The following is an 18787-nucleotide window of genomic DNA, read 5'->3' as shown; positions in this document are numbered from 1 at the left end:
ACATGTTCTCCAGCTTAGTGTCTGTCATAACTACTCAACTTGGCCTTATACCCCAAAAGCAGCCATAAATGAATAAGCTTGGCTGTGCTCTAGTAAAGCTTAGTTTATGGTCATTGAAATGTGAATTTCATATAATTTTCATATGTCATAAAATATTATTCCTAAAAATAATTTTAAAAACCATTTAAAAATGGAATAAACATTGTTAGCTCATAGGCCATACAAAAACAGAAAGCAGCTTGGGTTTGGCCACGGGGCTATAATTTGCTGACCTCTGCGTTATCTCATTGGGTTAATGGGAATTTCCTAAATGATCAGATACACTGAGATTATACTATTAAGTGAATGGGAGGGACTGTTTTCTCACTAGCTTTGTTCCTCACCCTACTACCACTCTGCCGCGCTGCTGGCACTGAGACTTACGGGACTTTATTCCATTATTCCTAGGGCTAAGAGCAGCCTATACGTCTAGACTTTAGATAGACCAATTCCAGGGAGAGATATCAGTGACCTGGACTGGGCTGGTAAGAACAGAGGACTAAGAACAATAGACAGGCTAGGTATATATTTAGAATCAGGTACTTGCTTGGATGAGGATTGTTTGACACCTGTCTCACAGGATAAAAAAAAGCGATGATACTTTTATGGGGTGTATATCGGGCTCTGTGCTGACAGCTCAGAGCCTACAGCCTGCTCTCCATTGTGTCTTTCTCTCTCAGCCCCTCCTCCACTCATGCTCTGTCTCCCTCCCTCTCTCTCAAAAATAAATAAACATTAAAAAAATCAATGATACTTTAAAAAATAATTTTAGGGGCGCCTAGGTGGCTCAGTTGTTTAAGGGTATGACTCTTGATTTCAGCTCAGGTCATGATCTTCATGGTTTGTGAATTCAAGCCCTGCCTCCAACTCTGCACTGACAGCGAAGAGCCTGCTTGGGATTCTCTGTCTGCCTCTCTCTCTGCCCTTACCTTGTTCAGGGACCACACACTCTCTCTGTCACATAAATAAATAAATAAACATTAAAAAAAAATTTTTTAATGTTTATTTATTTTTGACAGCGAGACAGAGCATGAGCAGGAGAAGGGCAGCGAGAGAGGGAGACACAGAATCCGAAGCAGGCTCCAGGCTCTGTCAGCACAGAGCCTGACGCGGGGCTCGAACTCACAGACTGCGAGATCATGACCCGAGCCGAAGTCGGACGATGGACCGACTGAGCCACCCAGGCGCCCCTAAATAAATATTTTAAGGAGTAAAGAAAAAAAAATTTTTTAAAGTGCTACCTAAATTTAGTTGGGAAAATATGTCATCTCTTTCTTCTTCTAATTATTAATAGCCATTTAAAAAATTGCAGGATCCTATAGGTTTATTTGATTTACTGTTCCCCTACCCCAAAGTTGAGCTTTTAACATAAAAGTTAGTTGAAAATCTTTTTAACATAAAAGTTAGCTGAACATACTTTTTCTGGAAAAAAAAAAAATTATGCATCCCCCACAACCCAAAACTGGGAGTCGCTGCGTGGAGACACTGTTATTTCCAGACTCTTTTCCAGGGTTTTACTTTCTTCTACCAGAGTCCCACCGCTGCTCGGCGCCCAGCCACACCCCTGGACCCGCCCGGAGACTTCCCCTCGGACTCTCTCCTCCCTCTGCTGCTCCCTCTGCCGCACTCTCCCGCCCACCCAGGAAGCTCCGCCCCCCAGCTACCCCTCCCGCCTGGGGCCAGTTCCGCAACCCAACTCCTTCCCTCCTTCCGTCGCTTTACCCTTTCCCCGCCTCCATGGCTGCCCTCGATTGGCTAAACTGGCTGTGCCGCGGCAGGGATGCAGCACAACCTCTTTCTGATTGGCTAAAGGGTGCCCGGGCCTCTTGTGATTGGCTGATACGAGCAGACAGCAAGTGTGACTGAGCTCCGGGGTGTGTGGACGCGGCTTTGTTGCCCGAGGGGGGTGGCGGTGGAAGTTAAGGGGGTAGAGGGTTAGTGCTTCTCGGGACCCACACTCGCGGCCGTCGCAGTCACTTCGCCCGGTGGCCTTTAGCGTAGGAGTCGCGTGGACAGCAGCCATGAGCGGCGGGGTGTACGGGGGAGGTGAGTGAGTGCGGCCGGACGAGAGAGCGCGCCTTTTTAGCGTGTGGGTTTTGTAACCGCCGCCCCCAGCCCTCCCCTCCACGGCGGCCCCTTCCGGTCTCCCCCGCTCGGGACCCCGGCCTCCCCGCCCCATCCCCGCCCCGCGCTCTGCCCGCCCCCGGAGCCCACCCGGCTCTTTTGAGAGCCTTGGGCGCCCGGAGTCGCCGCCCCCTGCGGTTCCTTCCAGCCTTGGCCCCCCGGAGGAGCAGGGTTTTGGGGGTGCTCTCCGGCCTCGGGCTGGGCGGGCACTTCATCCAAGGGGGTCTGCCCGCAGAACCCCGGCTTGAGTGGCCAGCCGCAGGGTCGCATCTCCCCCGGTGTCTCCACAAGTCTGCGACATCGGGGCGCGCGCGTGTGTTTAAACTTGGGAGGTTCCAGCAGTTTGCAAGCGTGGACGGAAGGTTTCCGCAAAGTCCCTTGGAGGGTAAAGCGAGCCGAGAGAGGTACCACTGCCTGGAGGAGTGGCGGCCACTCCCGACGCAGCCTCCTCGTTCCGTGCTCAGCAGCCTCACACCTTTCCGTAATTTCTGCCTGTTGACTGGGTTCTCCATAATTACCCATGGGAACACCTGTAACTTACAGATGCTTTTCTTGGGCAGGCTGTAGTGTGGCGGAAAGATTGACACGGGTCTGGGAGTTACGCAGACCCGGCTTGTACTTTCAGCCCCACCATGTATTGAGCGCTTTAGCCTTGGGCAAGTTACTTAACTTTTCTCAACTTCGGGCTCATTTTGGGAAAGATAATTCCTGCCCAGTGGTGAGGTTGTGAAGATTCAATGAGATGATGCTATACGTGGCTCCGCAACGTGTGGTCCATGATCAGCAGAGTCAGCATCACCTGCAAGCTTTTTAGAAATGCAGACTCTCAAGCTCCAGTCTACATATACTGAATCAGAGCTTCCATTCTTGCTAGACAGGTAGAGGAAGCACTGGTGTATATGATTCTGGTTTGTGTTGTGTTTGAGGAGTTTCCAGAACAAGGAGACAGATTTGAAGTGTTGCTTTTGTTACTGTGTCTAGTAAGGATGGATACTGTTTCTGAAGAGGATGGCATTTTACAGGTAGGGGATAGAAATTGAGTTTTCAAAGTTCTTAGGAGTTTTTGGAGTGTAGCTAGAGTCTCTTTGAAGTAATATGCTGACCCTCAGCCCCTTCTTTCCCGTTTATGTTCTTGGTTTTGATTTCTCACATGTGAGCGTCCGTAGTTTCCCATTTTTTACTTTGGAGAAAGCCTAGTGGATCTTCATGATTTACCTCTTCCTCATCTGAAGATGCAGTCCTGGATCTTTGTGCCTTTGCCTTACGGAGGCTGTTGACTCTATTCTGACCTTTAGGTTCACTGATCCAAGGACTTAGAGGCTGTCTGGGAGTATTTCCTTTGAAGGCATTGTTTAATATGACTGAGGCAGAAATGGATATTAATGATACCAGCAGCAAACATTTATTGAGTGCATACTGTGTACTAAGAACTGTTGCCAGAGACTTCTCATGTGTTGCATTTAATACATGCATTAGTCCAATCTATAACAACCATATAGGGGATGGTAATGCTGTCCCTGTATTACGGAATAAGAAAGTAATATGGAAAAGATGAACTGGCCAAGAGTTATCGAACTTCCTAAGAAATGGGGAACAAGAATCTCTGGGTCGAAGAAGATGGCATTTCAGTAAAACCCTTTCCTATTTTAAAAATAAAAAGTTTTTTGGTTGTTTCTCCATAAGTCATTTTTCAGTTAGTTGTATAGCCACAGCATATTCATGTATGGTTTAGGTGTTCAGAATAAACGTCCTTTTTCTCATTTGCTTAGGAGGGGAATATGTCATAAAGCCTATTCCACATACAAAATATTTAAAACTTACAAAAATAAGTGTATGATTTTGTGTTTGTGCTACCACTGTATGGTCAGTATTTATATTGGGTGACATTTTCCAAAGGGTGTATTGTGAGAAGAAACCAAACTTCTTCTCTCCTAGGTTTTGTATAATTAACTTAAGAAGCTGTATTTTTAACTGACTTGCTTATTGAAAAGATCTTTGAAGTTTAAATTTTAAAATTTATGGCTGTCTTATTCTAATAATGATTTCTGACTAGATCTGACATTGATCTTTAGCGTTAGGTATAATGCATAATTTACCCAGATTTCTATACTTTCTAACTGGTTTCTGGACCTACCCATTGTTCCTGTGACTATCTCTCACGGTGCTCCTTTACTTCAAACTTTGCATTATAAAAATAAACAGGCCATCTTAGATAAATTGTTTCATCATTCCTGCACTCCTGACCCCCAGATCTCTAACCTTAAAATTTTCTCAAAATCTCCATCCCCATGAGTTGGTGTACCCTGTCCAAACAAACAAACAAACAAAAATGATCTTCCCATTTTCTCCCAAAGTTGTTAGCCTTCAGTATTATCTTGGAATGTTTTAAGACCAGGTTAGAAAATTGCCACCATTGTTTCATGTTTTCCCAGAAAAACCACCACACCTTTAAACTTGGAAGCCATTTACTCCAGAAAAGCATCAATATCTTCAGAAAAGTGAAAACTGTGTTTTTAGTAGCAAAGGGATCCAACTCTTGAGGACTTTTATCCATTAGAAATTGTATCCTGGTTTTTAAATATCCAGACCTCTGTGGTTATGGTTTAAGTCTCCTATGTCCCTTTGCCATTCTATTTTATGTTCATTGGTTCTAGTTGTTAACAACATGAGGTACAGGAGATAGACCTATACCTTTGAAAAAGGAAAAAAAAGCAGATGCAAAATTCTAAGCATCAGGAGTCTTACATTAAAGGTCTGTGTCTAGTTTGCCTCTCATTAAGATAGGAACATAATTGATTTATTAGATTTTTATTTTTTTATTTGTTTTTTAATGTTTAGTTTTGAGAAGAGAGAGACCGTGTGAGCTGGGGAGGGGCAGAGAGAGAGGGGGAGACACAGAATCTGAAACAGACTCCAGCTCTGAGCTGTCAGATAGAGCCCGATGCAGGGCCTGAACTCATGAACCGTGAGATCATGACCTGAGCCAAAGTGGGTGCTCAACCGACTGAGCCACCCAGGTACCCCTAGATTTTCATTTCATAAAAAAATTTACCAGGTAGGTATAGCTTCTGTCTCCAAGAAGCTCAGTCTTACAGGTGAGGCAGTCAAATAAATAGACACTGCATTTTATTTACTTCAGTTGTACATTCCCTCCTCCTCATATTTAAAGAGCTGAAGTTGCAATATTTCTTTTCTTTTTGAAGTTTTTCTGTTTTACATATTTAATTTTTTTTAATTTTAATTCAAGTATAATTAATATGGAATATTTCTTTAAAAAAAATTTTTTTAATGTTTGTTTATTTTTGAGAGACAGAGCATGAGCAGGGGAGGGGCAGAGAGACTGGGAGACCCAGAATCCGAGACAGGCTCCAGGCTCCTAGCTGTCAGCACAGAGCCAGACGCAGGGCTGGAACCCACACACTGTGAGATCATGACCTGATCCGAAGTCCGCAGTTAACCGACTGAGCCATCCAGGCACCCCGACATGGAATATTTCTTGATGGTGTGGCAGAGTTTAATTGGCAGCATGCTTTTTTTCTTGGTGCATGAAGAGATGGTGTATCTTATCATTTATAAAATTTTATATTGATGAGAAAGGGTAATTCAACAAAGTGTGTTCGGTAATGACGATATGTCGAAGGTACAAAGGTAGAACAGAGAAGAAAGTTACTAACTCATTGTTGGGGAGTCAGAGGACTTTATAAGAGAGGTTGTAGGGATGATGGAAGAAGAGTGGAGAAGGACAGCATATGCAAAAATTAGCTGAGTGAGAGTATGTGGTGTGTTTAGGAGACAACATTATCCAGTCATACTAGTGTGTAAAGTGGGAAATGAGATTACTGCCAGATTTTGCTAGGTCTTGAATATCAACTGGGTGAAATGACTTGAATTTTATTTTGTAGATGATGGGAAACCACCAGATGATTCTCTTTTCGTTGAAGGATTTATGTACCAATATGTTGAGTTGTAATTTTGAAAGATCACAGTGCAGTAGTTTGTAAGGTGGATGGAAAAAATGAAGAGATGGGAAATACAATACTTACAGGGAATTGTAGTAATTCCCTGTTGAGATAAGAGCTTGACTCAAGACAGGGGCAGTGGTAGTAAAGAGGAAGGGAATTGAGAAATATTTAGCAGAATGTTTGGCAGAACTTGGTGAGGGGTATGAAAATATGAAGGAATTCACAATTCTTAGTTTTTTGTCTCTGCTGATTAGGCCACTAACTGTGATAGCACTGCTAAGATTAGGTTAAGTAAGATGGGGAAAGGAAGACAGTGCTTCAGATATGTTGAATATGAGGTAACTATGGGACATTAGGAGGAATCAATGTTGTACACTAAGAAGTTTGTCATATGGCCTTTTGGCTCTCTGAGTAGCATCATGGCGGTCATCAAGAGCAAGTGCCTTATGAAAGGTGGCAGAAAGGGAGTCAAGAAGAAAGTGGTTGATCTGTTTTGTTTTTCTTTTTAAAAAATTTTTAAAATGTTTTTATTTATTTTTGAGACAGAGAGAGACAGAGCATCAGCAGGGGAGGGGCAGAGAGAGAGGGAGACACAGAATCCAAAGCAGGCTCCAGCCTCCGAACTGTCAGCACAGAGCCTGGCGCTGGGCTCAAACTCATGGACTGTGAGATCATGACCTGAGCTGTAGTCAGACGCTCCTGATCTGTTTTCTAAGAAAAATTGGTATGATGTAAAAGCACCACCTGTGTTCAGTATAAGAAATATTGGAAAAACATTAGTCACAACAACTCAAGGAATCAAAATTGTATCTGATTGCCTAAGGGTCATGTTTTTGAAGTGAGCCTTCTGCAGAGTGATGAAGTTGGCATTTAGAAAATTTAAGCTAATACTGAGGATGTTCAGGGCAAAAACTGCCTGACTAATTTCCATGCCATGGATTTTACCCATGACAAAATGTGCTTCATGGTCAAAAAAACGGCAAACCATGGTTGAAACTCCTGTTGAGGTCAAGGTTGCCGATGGTTATTTGCTTCATTTAGTTTGTGTTGGTTTTACCGAAACAGGCAACAATCCAATCGGAAGACCTCTTATGCTCAGTACCAACAGGTCCACCAAATCCAGAAAATGATGATGGAGATTATGACCTGAGGTGTGCAGACAAATGACTTGAAAGAAGTGGTAAATAAATTGATTCCAGACACCATCAGAAAAGATCTAAACAAGGTTTGCCGATCTATTTTTCCACTCTATGATGTCTTTGTTAGAAAAGTAAAAATGCTGAAGAAGCCCAAGTTTGAATTGGGAGCTCATGGAGCTTCATGGTGAAGGTAGTAATTCACTTTTCTTTTAAAAGGAAAAGCTACTGAAAATGAGACCAGTGCTAAAGTTTTTGTTTGTTTTTTAAAAATTTTTTTTAATGTTTGTTTATTTTTGAGAGAAAGAGAGGGGAAGGGACAGAGAGAGAATGAGAGAGAGAGAGAGAGAGAGAGAGAGAGAGAGAGAGAGAATCTAAAGCAGGCTCCAGGCTCTGAGATGTGAGCACAGCCCGACATGGAGCTCAAACTCCCGAACCATAAGGTCATGACCTGAGCTGAAGTCAGACACTTAACCAACTGAGCCACCCAGGCACCCCTAGAGACCATTGCTAAAGTTGAACGAGCTGATGGATATGAGCCATCAGTCCAAGAATCTCTTAAAATCCAGACATTTAATGGTAACAAATAAAAATCTTATTTGTGATGGTTTTTTAAGTTTGAGACATGGATCTAGATAAAGGTGAGGGCTTGAGAGAAAGATTTGGCTTGAAATTATTAGTAGAAGTTGAGGTAGAAGTTGATGCCATAGGAGTGGAGCAGATTACCTATGGGAGGGTAAATTAAGGGAGGGGTTCCAGTGTGGGGTCCCTCACCTCCCCAAGGAATCCACAGGTAGAATTATGTTTTGGTATAATTGGCTTCTTTTATAATCTACTTTAGAACATTCTAAGAAGGGAGTCCTAAATTTCCTAATGTATCTGCATTAGTTTTCCAGAGCTGCTGTAACAAAGTACCACAGACTGGGTAGCTTAAATAACAGAAATTAATTTTCTCACAATTCTGGAGTCAAGAAGTCTGATGTCAAGGTGCTGGCAGGGTTGTTTTCCTCGGAGGTTTTTCTCCTTGGTTTGGAATGGCCATCCTCCCCCTGTGTCTTCACATGGTCTTCCCTCTGTACATATCTGTGTCTAAATTTCCTCTTTTTATAAGGACACCAGTCATATTGGGTTAGGGCATATCCTAATGATCTCATTTTAATTTAATCACCTCTTTAAAGACCTTATCTCCAAATACAGTCATATTTTAAGGTACTAGGGGTGAAGACTTCAATGTACGGATTTTAGGGGGAAACACTTCAGCCCAGAGCTTTGTGAAAGGGGTCCATGATACAGAAAAGGTTAAGAGCCTTGATCCTTGAGAATGAGAGTTGAATATTTTGGTTAACCTGGCAATTAATTCATTTAGTTAAGGTATTTTTTTACCCAACATTGTAATTAGTCAGTGTTAAAGTTTATTAATTTATAGTCATTTGTTAACTTTACTGTTTGTACTTGAGTATATGTGCTACGGTGAAAACAAATGCAGTGTTCTGCTTTTAACGACCCCTATTAGACAAAATAATTTGGATCAGAGAATTGTATCGAGAATGGGAAGTATAATAAATGAAGAAACTTCTTTTCAAATTAGGAATAAAAATAGGTGGCTCTTTATTTAAATAAAAATGAGATTATTATTCTGTAAAGATACCATCTCTTCACTATGAATATCTGTATAATCATTGGTTTTTCTTTATTTTAAAACTCAATTTTTAGTACTTCAAATATACTAATAATGAAACATATATGTAAGTTTGTATGTGATAGATGTAATATTTCACCATATTTGCCTGAGATATTTTAAGAAATAGAATGTTATTCATATAGAGTTCCCTTTTCTCCCTCCTTAGAGGTAACCACAGAACCGAAGTTGGGTATGCAGCATTACCAGGCCCCATGCATATTTTTAATACTAAGTGTGTGTGTATCCATAATGAATTAAATAGTATCACAATGTGTATGTATGTATAGTAACTAGCCTTCTTTCTTTCTTTCTTTCTTTCTTTCTTTCTTTCTTTCTTTCTTTCTTTCTCTCTTTCTTTCTCTTTCTTTCTTTTTCTTTCTTTCTTTCTTTCTTTCTTTCTTTCTGTCTTTCTTTCTGTCTTTCTTTCTGTCTTTCTTTCTGTCTTTCTTTCTGTCTTTCTGTCTTTCTTTCTTTCTTTCAGTTTATTTATTTATTTTGAGAAAGAGAGAGAGAAAAACCCAAGCAGCCTCCGCACGGTCATCACACGGCCCACCATGGGCCTCGAACTCACAAACTGTGAGATCATGACCAGAGCCAAACATTTAACCTTCTGAGCTACCCAGGCGCCCATAGTAGCTAGCTTTTCAAACTAGTCATTTTTTTTTTTTTTAGATTTATCCATATTGATATGTAAATCTAGATCATTCATTTTAACTGCTGTACAGTATTTCATGGTATGAATAATTTATAGTTTATCTATTTCCCTACTGAGAGGCCATTAGATTATTTTTATCTTTTCCTGTGACAAGTAGTGTGGTGATAATAATGATATTGGCAGCTCCCACTTATTGTGATTATTATGTGCTGTTCTTGTTGTAAGTGCTTATGTGCATTAAAGCATTTAACACATTTATTATAACATCCTATGTGTTAGAAACTATTATGCACGTTTACATACGAGAAAACTGAGGCAGAGAGGTTAGAAATCACCGAAGGTCACATAGCTAATGAACATTCTTAAACGTGTTTCCTTGTGATGTGTGTGAGAGAGTTTCTGTAGAGAAAATAAAAAGTGTAATTTCTGTGTGTGTACATTTTCTTTGTGTGTGTGTGTGTGTTTGTGTGTGTGTGTGTCTGAATTCTCTATTTTGTTGGCTTATATGTCCGCTGATCTACATCATAGTATGCCAGTAACATAGTGTTTTGATTACTGTAACTTTAAGTCTATAAATAAGGTACTGTGAGTTTCCCACTTTTGTTCTTCCTTTTTAAAATAATTTATTTTTTATTTTTTAATTTTTTGAAAATATATTTTTTTATATTTGAGAGAGAGACAGAGACAGAGAGAATGAGCAAGCAGGGGAGGTGCAGAGAGATAAAGACAGAATCCGAAGCAGGCTCGAGGCTCTGAGCTGTCAGCACAGAGCCCGATGTGGGGCTCAAACTCATAAACCACGAGGTCATGACCTGAGCCAAAGTCAAACGCCCAACGAACTGAGCCACCCAGGCGCCCGTATTTATTTTTAAATTTATATCCAAGTTTGTTAGCATATGGTACAACAGTGATTTCAGGAATAGATTCCTTAATGCGTCTTAGCCCATCCTGCCTACCACAAATTCTCCAGCAACCCTCTGTTCTCTATATTTAAGAGTCTCATGTTTTGTCCCGCTCCATGTTTTTATATTATTTTTGTTTCCCTTCCCTTATGTTCATTTGTTTCGTATCTTAAAATCCTCATATGAGTGAAGTTATATGATATTTGTCTTTCTCCAGCTGATTAATTTCACTTAGCATAATACCCTCTAGTTCCATCCACGTAGTTGCAAATAGCAAGATTTCATTCTTTTTGATTGCCAAGTAATACTCCAGTGTGTGTGTGTGTGTACACATATATACCACATTTTCTTTATCCATTCATCTGTCGATGGACATTTGGGCTCTTTCCATACTTTGGCTATTGTCAATAGTGCTGCCATAAACGTTGGGGTGCATGTGCCCCTTCAAAACAGCATACCTGTATCCTTTGGATAAATACCGTATCCTTTGGATAAATTGCTGGGTCGAAGGATAGTTCTGTTTTTAATTTTTTGAGTAACTTCCATACTGTTTTCCAGAGTGGCTACACTAGTTTGCATTACCATGTGTATGAACATTTTCAACTTTAGTGTGTATGACTAAATTGAGCGTTAGGGTTGTATCAGTTTATAGCTTTTATTAGTAAATGTGTAGGAGCTCCTCTTTCCCTATGTCTTTGACAATACTTTGTCTTATCAGATGGATTTTGCCAATTTAATGGAGATAAATAATAGCTCTTTATTATTTTTAATGATTGAAAAAAATGAAAAATTAGTGCCTGGAAAACCCAAGTGTTTTGTTTTTGGATGATTGCTGTTTTGGGGGAAATATTTTCAAAGTATAATTAGAGGCTTTTCTCTGAATTTGAATGTGAAAAAAAATCAGCTTTCTTTGCAGCATTAAATAAACTTTATCTACTACAAGTCTTTGAAACGTGCAAACTTTGATAACTTTTTACTTGGCCTATGTAATTATGTTTTAAACTCTTACTCTTCAGGGTTCCTCTTTTTTTTGGGGTTTTGCTAAGTTTCTATCCTAATTGCATGGAATATAATTTCTATTAACATGAAAAAATGGCAACTAAGTGTACTGGATATCTTCCATTTGCCTCTCCACTTTCCACCATTTCCACCCTCTTTGTGCCCTTGAAGACTGACCCTTACTGACTGTCTCAGTGGGTCTGTTAACCTGTGGTTTGGCCACTGGTAGGGCAACCATGTTTCCTGCCTTATGCTTCTTGTCCTGTATAACTATGAATAGGGAACCCTTTTTGCATTCAGAAGTGGCCCAGTTTGGGTGAGAAATTGTAAGATTACCCTAGCCAGTAGAGAGGAGGAAGAGAGAGGTTGACATATTTATTAGTCTGGTTCCTTCCCCTCAGGGTCAGCCATGGCTTACTGCATCCCTCAACTGAAGGTCACGGCTCCTATCAGGTAGCCCTCCCAACACAACTCTCTCCAGGTTCTGCTAACCATTCTTTTTCCATGTTTCTTCAGTTCTAAGGGTGGCAACAGATCTGTTATTAGTGCTAGGGTAGCATACTATCCCTTTTGGTTTTCCTGTGTTGTGCCTATATCTTTATAAATAGTCCCTTTAATAAGTAAACTCTTGCAAATTACCCAGTGTTAGTGTACCATCTCTTTTCTGATTGAGCCTCTACTGATACACAAGGTATGACTTGTTATATTTTAACTGAATGAATCTTTATTTTAAGGTGTATTTAAAACTAAGTTCAAGCTTATAATAATAAGAATGTAATACCTGTTTTAATTTTTAATAGAACTTTTTTACATTCTCATATTAACCACATTAAGTGCTCCTTTTTATTAAAAATTTTTTAATGTTTGTTTATTTTTAAGAGAGACAGAGAGAGAGCACACGAGTGGGGTAGGGGCAGAGAGCGAAGGAGACATAGAATCCAAAGCAGGCTCCAGGCTCTGAGCTGTCAGCACAGAGCCCGACACGGGGCTCAAACCCATGTACTGTGAGATCATGACCTGAGCCAAAGTCGGACGCTCAAACGACTGAGCCACCCAGGTGCCCCAGCACATTAAGTACTCTTAATTTTCATATGAGACCTGTAAGTTGTTAATGTTAATTGTCCTTTGTTTTTTCAGATGAGGTTGGAGCTCTTGTTTTTGACATTGGATCCTATACTGTGAGAGCTGGTTATGCTGGTGAGGACTGTCCCAAGGTAAGTGTAGCATTAGTTAATTGGATATGAAAGGATCATTTACTTGAGTAGAATTAAATTCATGCAGAAATTCTCACTCAATTATGGTAAAAGGTTTTAGTTGGGAAAAAATGACTACTTGATAAAGCAGGTAAAACTTGTATTATGTTTTTGACTCTTCCAGGTGGATTTCCCCACAGCTATTGGTATGGTGGTAGAAAGAGATGATGGAAGCACACTGATGGAAATAGATGGTGATAAAGGCAAACAAGGCGGCCCCACCTATTACATAGATACTAATGCCCTGCGCGTTCCCAGGGAGAATACGGAGGCCATTTCACCACTAAAAAATGGGATGGGTATGATGTTTGCTTGTATGGATTTGATTTATAGAGTATATATGGTACATTTTAGACATAAGACAATGGCTTCTTATAACTTGAATATCAGGTATTTTGTTTTTAATTCCACAAATTGATGTTCCAGGCACTGAGAATACAAAGATGCATCAAACATGTTCCTCTTCCTCAAGAAACTCATAGGGATGTAGATGTAGATATCCAAATATGTAGGATAAATGTTGTGTTTGATAAGCAGTGGGATTGGAGAGGAGAGGTATTTAACTCCCATCATTGAGGATCAGTGGTGGTTTTCATAAAGGAGGTAACTTTTGCACTGAATCTTGACGACTAAATAAGGATTAGCCTGACTAACAAGGCTCGGTAAAGGAGAGCAGCCAGCATGTGTGAAGAGGTGGACCTGTGGAAGCGGCTTACACATTTATTAGAAAGATCATCAATTAAGTATGGCTATTAACAGTGGGGTGCATTAGCATCAGTTGCAGGAGTGGTGGACAGAGAGCAATCATCATAGGGCTTGTAAACCATGCCAGGGGTGTATTAAGCTGGCAACTGAAAGATAACCCCAAAGGAATTTTTTTTAATTAAAAAATTAAAGAAAATTTTTTTTCTAATTTGAGAGAGAGTGCGATGCAGGGAGAGAAGGGTGGAGAAAGAGAGAGAGAGACTGACTGACTCATAAGCAGGCTCCATGCTCAGTGTGGAGCCCGATGTGGGGCTCAATCCCATGATCCTGGGATCATGGCTTGAGCCAAAATCAAGAGTTGGCTGCTCAACCAACTGAGCCACCCAGGCATCCCAACCCTAAAGGAATTTAAACAGTTGGGTGTTTGCCAGCTGGAGAGATTATTCTAAGAGCAGTACATAGGCTAGATTGGGGAGAGATACTGGAGATAGGAGGATCAGTTAGGGAGGTGAGAATTCAGATGAGAAATGAAGAGGGTTTAAATTTTATCACTGATGGCCGAGATCTTGAGATGACTTTGAGAGGTATCAAAGAGGTGAAAGGAGAATAATTGAGTTTCCTAGATTTTTGACTGGGGTAATTGAATAGAGGGTACCACACATTGAAGTAGGAATAGAATGGGAAGGAACAAGTTTTACGGTCTTCAAAGGCAAATGTATTGGTAATATCTGCGGTCCCTGTTAGGTTCATTTATTCATTAGAAGGACTCACAGGACTCAGCATATAGTTGTACTCATGGCTAAGGTTTATTACACTGAGAGGATACAAAGCAAAATTGACAAAGGAAGAAAAAGGTATGGAGTGAAGTCCGTCCAGAGGAATCTAGGGCAAACTTCGCAGGGTCTTCTCACAGTGGAGTCATATGGGATGTACTTAATTCCTCCAGCGATGAGTTGTGACAACGTGTATGTTGTCTACCAGGGCAGGGGAGCTCATTAGAGACCATTTTTACTGGGGGAGGTCATGTAGGTACCACGTGTCTAGAATTTACTAAAATTCAAGACTCCCAGAGGGAAAGAAGGTGTTCAGCACAAACCACATTGTACAAACAGTTTAGGTGCAGTGAACTACTGTTATCATTTAGGGAAAGTTTTATATCACTGTAGGGAACTGGTTATCAGTCAAGTTCTCAGATGGCAGCAAAAGGTCAGCCTTATAAGCAGGCCTTTTTCTGTACAGCAAGTAAATGAGTTTGTTTTTGAGTTCAAAGTATTTGAATATAGGTGCTGTTCTATTCAGCAGGTGAGAAGATTTTAAGACATGGAGTTGCATTATTTATTAGCCAGAAAGAGTGTGGAATATGAGAAAAAGGTTGAGGATGGGTTTCCATGTGAAAGCCTGTTCTCTGTTTAACCAAAGAGAAGAAAGGGTGCCCATGAAGGAGAATGAGAAAGAACAGTTAGGGATATAGAATATTCAGAAGGCCAAGAGAAGAAAAAGTTTTGGAAGCATAGAAGTCCAGTGATTCTCATTGTCCTCAGCTGTGACGTTGAGAGTTACACGAAGAAGGGAAGAGAAAAGTTAGAATGACTAACGCAGTTCATTGACACCCCCCCCCCCCCCCCCCAAAACCTCATAGGACTGTGGGAGTATGTTGTACAAGTAATGACATTTCTTCTTTGGATTGTGGCAGAACTGGTTTGCAAACTTTTGAGCAGTCAATAGTGTCAGATAATGTAAAGAGGTCAAGCTATATTACAAGTGAAGTTTCCACTGGATTTGTCTGTTAGAAGGTCATATCAAGGGGCGCCTTGGCGGCTCATTCAGTTGAGTGTCTGGCTTCAGCTCAGGTCACGATCTCATGGTTAGTGGGTTCGAGCACCGTGTCAGGCTCTGTGCTGACAGCTCGGAGCCTGGAGCCTGCTTCGGATTCTGTGTCGCCCTCTCTCTCTGCCCCTCCCCCACTCATGCTCTGTCTTTCAAAAATAAAAATGTTAAAAATAAAAAAATAAAAAAAAAGGTCATAGCGAAATGCAAGCACTTTCAATGGAATGTTTAAGTGGAAGCCAAATTGAAGGCATGTTATATTCTCTGAGGGTTTATATCTATATCTATATTTATATCTTTTAATCTTTTTTCAGGTAGACTGTAAACTTTCTAAATATCAGGTTTAGATCCTACCATTCTTTTGTATTTCCTCTTACCATTCGAATTGTATACTGTGCCTCTAGTAAGTACTTAGTGAATAATATTTATTTGGTATTTTAGGTCTATTAGATGCACTGATTACATTTAGGACAGGTCTTAGGGGTTGTGATACTGTTGGGGTTGGATGAACAAAAAAGAGGTTCCATATTTTATAGAAGACAAAGATGATGTTTATATAAAGTGCTATCTTATGAAATAAATCTGTAAAATAAATAGGTTCTATATATTAAAGTATTCTAAAACATAGAAACAGTCTCTTAAAAGATTCTGTATTCATCTTCAACTAAGCGTTGTTTTGAAGGTATTAATCTTATATTGTAGTTGAAGATTGGGATAGTTTCCAGGCTATTTTGGATCATACCTACAAAATGCATGTCAAGTCAGAAGCCAGCCTGCATCCTGTTCTCATGTCAGAAGCACCGGTAAGACAAAGACTTTCTTTTCTGAATTTCTCTAGTTGTTGTTGTTGTTGTTGTTGTTTTTAACTGATTTGAAGAATGTTTTCCTTTTCTTTAAAAAGGCATAGAAGTTCATGTTTTGAATTTTGAAAATTAGGGGAAAGGGGATTAATTTTTATATACTATTAAAGTTTTTATTGGGCGCCTGGGTGGCTCAGTCGGTTGAGTGGCCGACTTCGGCTCAGGTCATGATCTCGCAGTCTGTGAGTTCGAGCCCCGCGTCAGGCTCTGTGCTGACAGCTCAGAGCCTGGAGCCTGTTTCAGATTCTGTGTCTCCCTCTCTCTTTCTGACCCTCCCCCGTTCATGCTCTGTCTCTCTGTCTCAAAAATAAATAAACGTTTAAAAAAAAAATAAAGTTTTTATTATTTTAATAATTAAAATATTCAAAGAACAATAACAAAGCACCCTAAATGGGGTTCGGTTATTTATTTTTTCCAGGGATTTATTTAACATTTGAATTCCTTGGGCCACTTCCCATTTGGGTTTATGAATTGTCCCTTGTGCCCCAAAGGCATAGTGTATCCACTTTTATATTCTCCTCTCCAGGAGAGGAGTCAAATATGGAACTAGGGCTAGAAATTACTAGATCGAGGTCTCTTGTGAAATACATTTGGTACAGAGTCCACAAAGAGCCCAGAAGGCTAGCATAATGATTATAAATTATCAATATTTTGTTACTGTTTTTAACCTCTAGTTTCCTTTATGAGTAGCAACTCTTAAATAGGAGAATTTGGTGGTTTAAAATGACTGGATTGACTCTTAAGATTTAATAATACTTTATAAGAATCCTGATTTTGGTACTGTGGAAAGTCTGTAACCTGTAAAATTCCTAGCAACAATTTTACTTTTTATTAAATAATAAATTTTAAATTATATTTATTAAATTTATTTACAAATAAATATAAATATACACAATTTTCTATGGTATTTTCTATGGTTATTTTCTATGGTATTCTGTTTTTAATGTTTATATTCTTTTAATATAGTGCTGTATTGAATCTTGAGATAAATCAACATTTTAGTTTTTAAACAGTAAATAACTTACATTTCTTTTTCCCTCTTCTCAAGTGGAATACTAGAGCAAAGAGAGAGAAACTGACAGAGTTAATGTTTGAACACTACAACATCCCTGCATTCTTCCTTTGCAAAACTGCAGTTTTGACAGCGTATCCTTGAAAGAGTAACATTCAGCTTTTCTTTAGAAGTAAATGTGGTGGGGCATATTTTGTTTTCCAAAACCAAAAAAGTTATGAGAAGAGTGGAATTATTTTACTTTTTTTTTTTTCAAATCTCTTTAGGGTCAGTCTTAATAGGAAACAGTGGATTCTCATATCTGTCTTTTGCATTCATTCTGTACCGTATCACACATGACATGGTCTCTGGAAAACTCCCCTATACACTCATGAGAGAGTGACCGTGAAAAAGGCAAATAACATCTTAGTATTACTTTAAAAATTCTTTTGGCTTCTCAAACACTATTGGCCTCAGGACCCTCAGGACTCCTTTACACTTTAACAAATTACTGAGGACTCCAAAAAGATTTTCTTTATGTTGGTTATATCTGTCAGTATTACTGTGAGAAACGAAAACTAAGAATTGGTTTAACATTTATTTATTCACTTAATAATGACAAAAAAAAACCTCCTTAAGGTTAACACAAATAACATTTTAATGAAAAAGATAATTATATTTTCCAAAACAAAAATATTAGTGGGAAGAGTAGTATTGTTTTATCTGACTTCATTGATAGCTGGTTTCTTATATCTGCCAACCTCAGGCTCTGTTCTCTTGACAAGTTAAGCTAGTAAGGAAGGTTTTCTGCTGTCCAAGCTGCATACTGTTGGAGAATGCATTTATCTAAAAATGTAGCAAAATCACAGAACTCTTAGGTGCTGCTCTGATTTTCAAGAATAGATTACTCTCTGGGCACCTGGGTGGCTCAGTCTGTGAGGTGTCCGCCTTTGGCTCAGGTCATGATCTCATGGTTCATGAGTTCAAGCTCCTTGTCGGGCTCTGTGCTGACAGTGCGGAGCCTGGAGCCTGCTTCGGATTCTGTGTTTCTCTCTCTGCCCCTCCTCCATTCGTGCTCTGTCTCTTTCTTTCTCAAAAATGAATAAACATTTAAAAAATTAAAAAAAAAAAAAAAAAGAGTGGATTACTCTCTGTTCTCCATGTTTTTGTTGGTCCCCCTGAAGTCCTGCTCCTGAATAGTATAGCAGTCAGTCAGAGATTTGGGTACCTTTTATACTCTGATTTTGGTTTTCACCCATTCTGTGGTTCTCTGGCTTCTAGGATTTCTACCTTAAGTGTCCAGCTTTTCTTTCAGCCCTGAAGTCCTTTACTGCTCCCTCAAGGTGGTAAAATTGCAGTTTTCCACCACTGCTTTCCCAAGCCATAGCCATGGAGGTGGGGAGCATTTTTAGCTATAAACTTCTTACCCCTTCCATTTGCAGTTTTATGAGAATAAACTTTGGGTAAATTTTGACTGCTTTTGAACACTTCCCAGAATCTTAAAATGATCATTTAAGATAATTTGTCTAGATTTTATGATTGTTATTTATAGGAAGGTCCACATACCTTCATGCCACTTTTTAGTGTGTTATCACTGTATCTGACATTGTACTTACAGAGCATAAAATTAATGTTTTGTATATAGTTGGCCAG

General features: G+C 39.8%; 1 protein-coding gene across 2 annotated transcripts in view; it reads left to right on the top strand.

Annotated features, from left to right (window-relative positions):
• Window positions 1-1897: 1897 nt before the first annotated feature.
• Window positions 1898-18787, top strand: part of ACTL6A (actin like 6A) — a 29326-nt gene continuing 12436 nt past the window's right edge. The window contains exons 1-5 of one of the 2 annotated variants that reach the window (XM_004001172.5): window positions 1898-2085; window positions 12636-12712; window positions 12876-13050; window positions 15986-16086; window positions 17192-17289. In XM_004001172.5, coding sequence (XP_004001221.1) covers window positions 2061-2085; window positions 12636-12712; window positions 12876-13050; window positions 15986-16086; window positions 17192-17289 — 476 coding nt within the window. In that variant the 5' untranslated portion in view covers window positions 1898-2060. Of the gene's footprint in view, window positions 2086-7212; window positions 7351-12635; window positions 12713-12875; window positions 13051-15985; window positions 16087-17191; window positions 17290-18787 lie in introns of those variants that run through there. The other variant, XM_023260373.2, reaches the window with a different exon arrangement.

The sequence above is a fragment of the Felis catus genome, chromosome C2, assembly GCF_018350175.1.
Source record: "Felis catus isolate Fca126 chromosome C2, F.catus_Fca126_mat1.0, whole genome shotgun sequence".
Classification (NCBI taxonomy): domain Eukaryota; kingdom Metazoa; phylum Chordata; class Mammalia; order Carnivora; family Felidae; genus Felis; species Felis catus.
The sequence above is the reverse complement of the archived record's forward strand: the minus strand, read 5'-3'. Positions and strand labels throughout refer to the sequence as shown.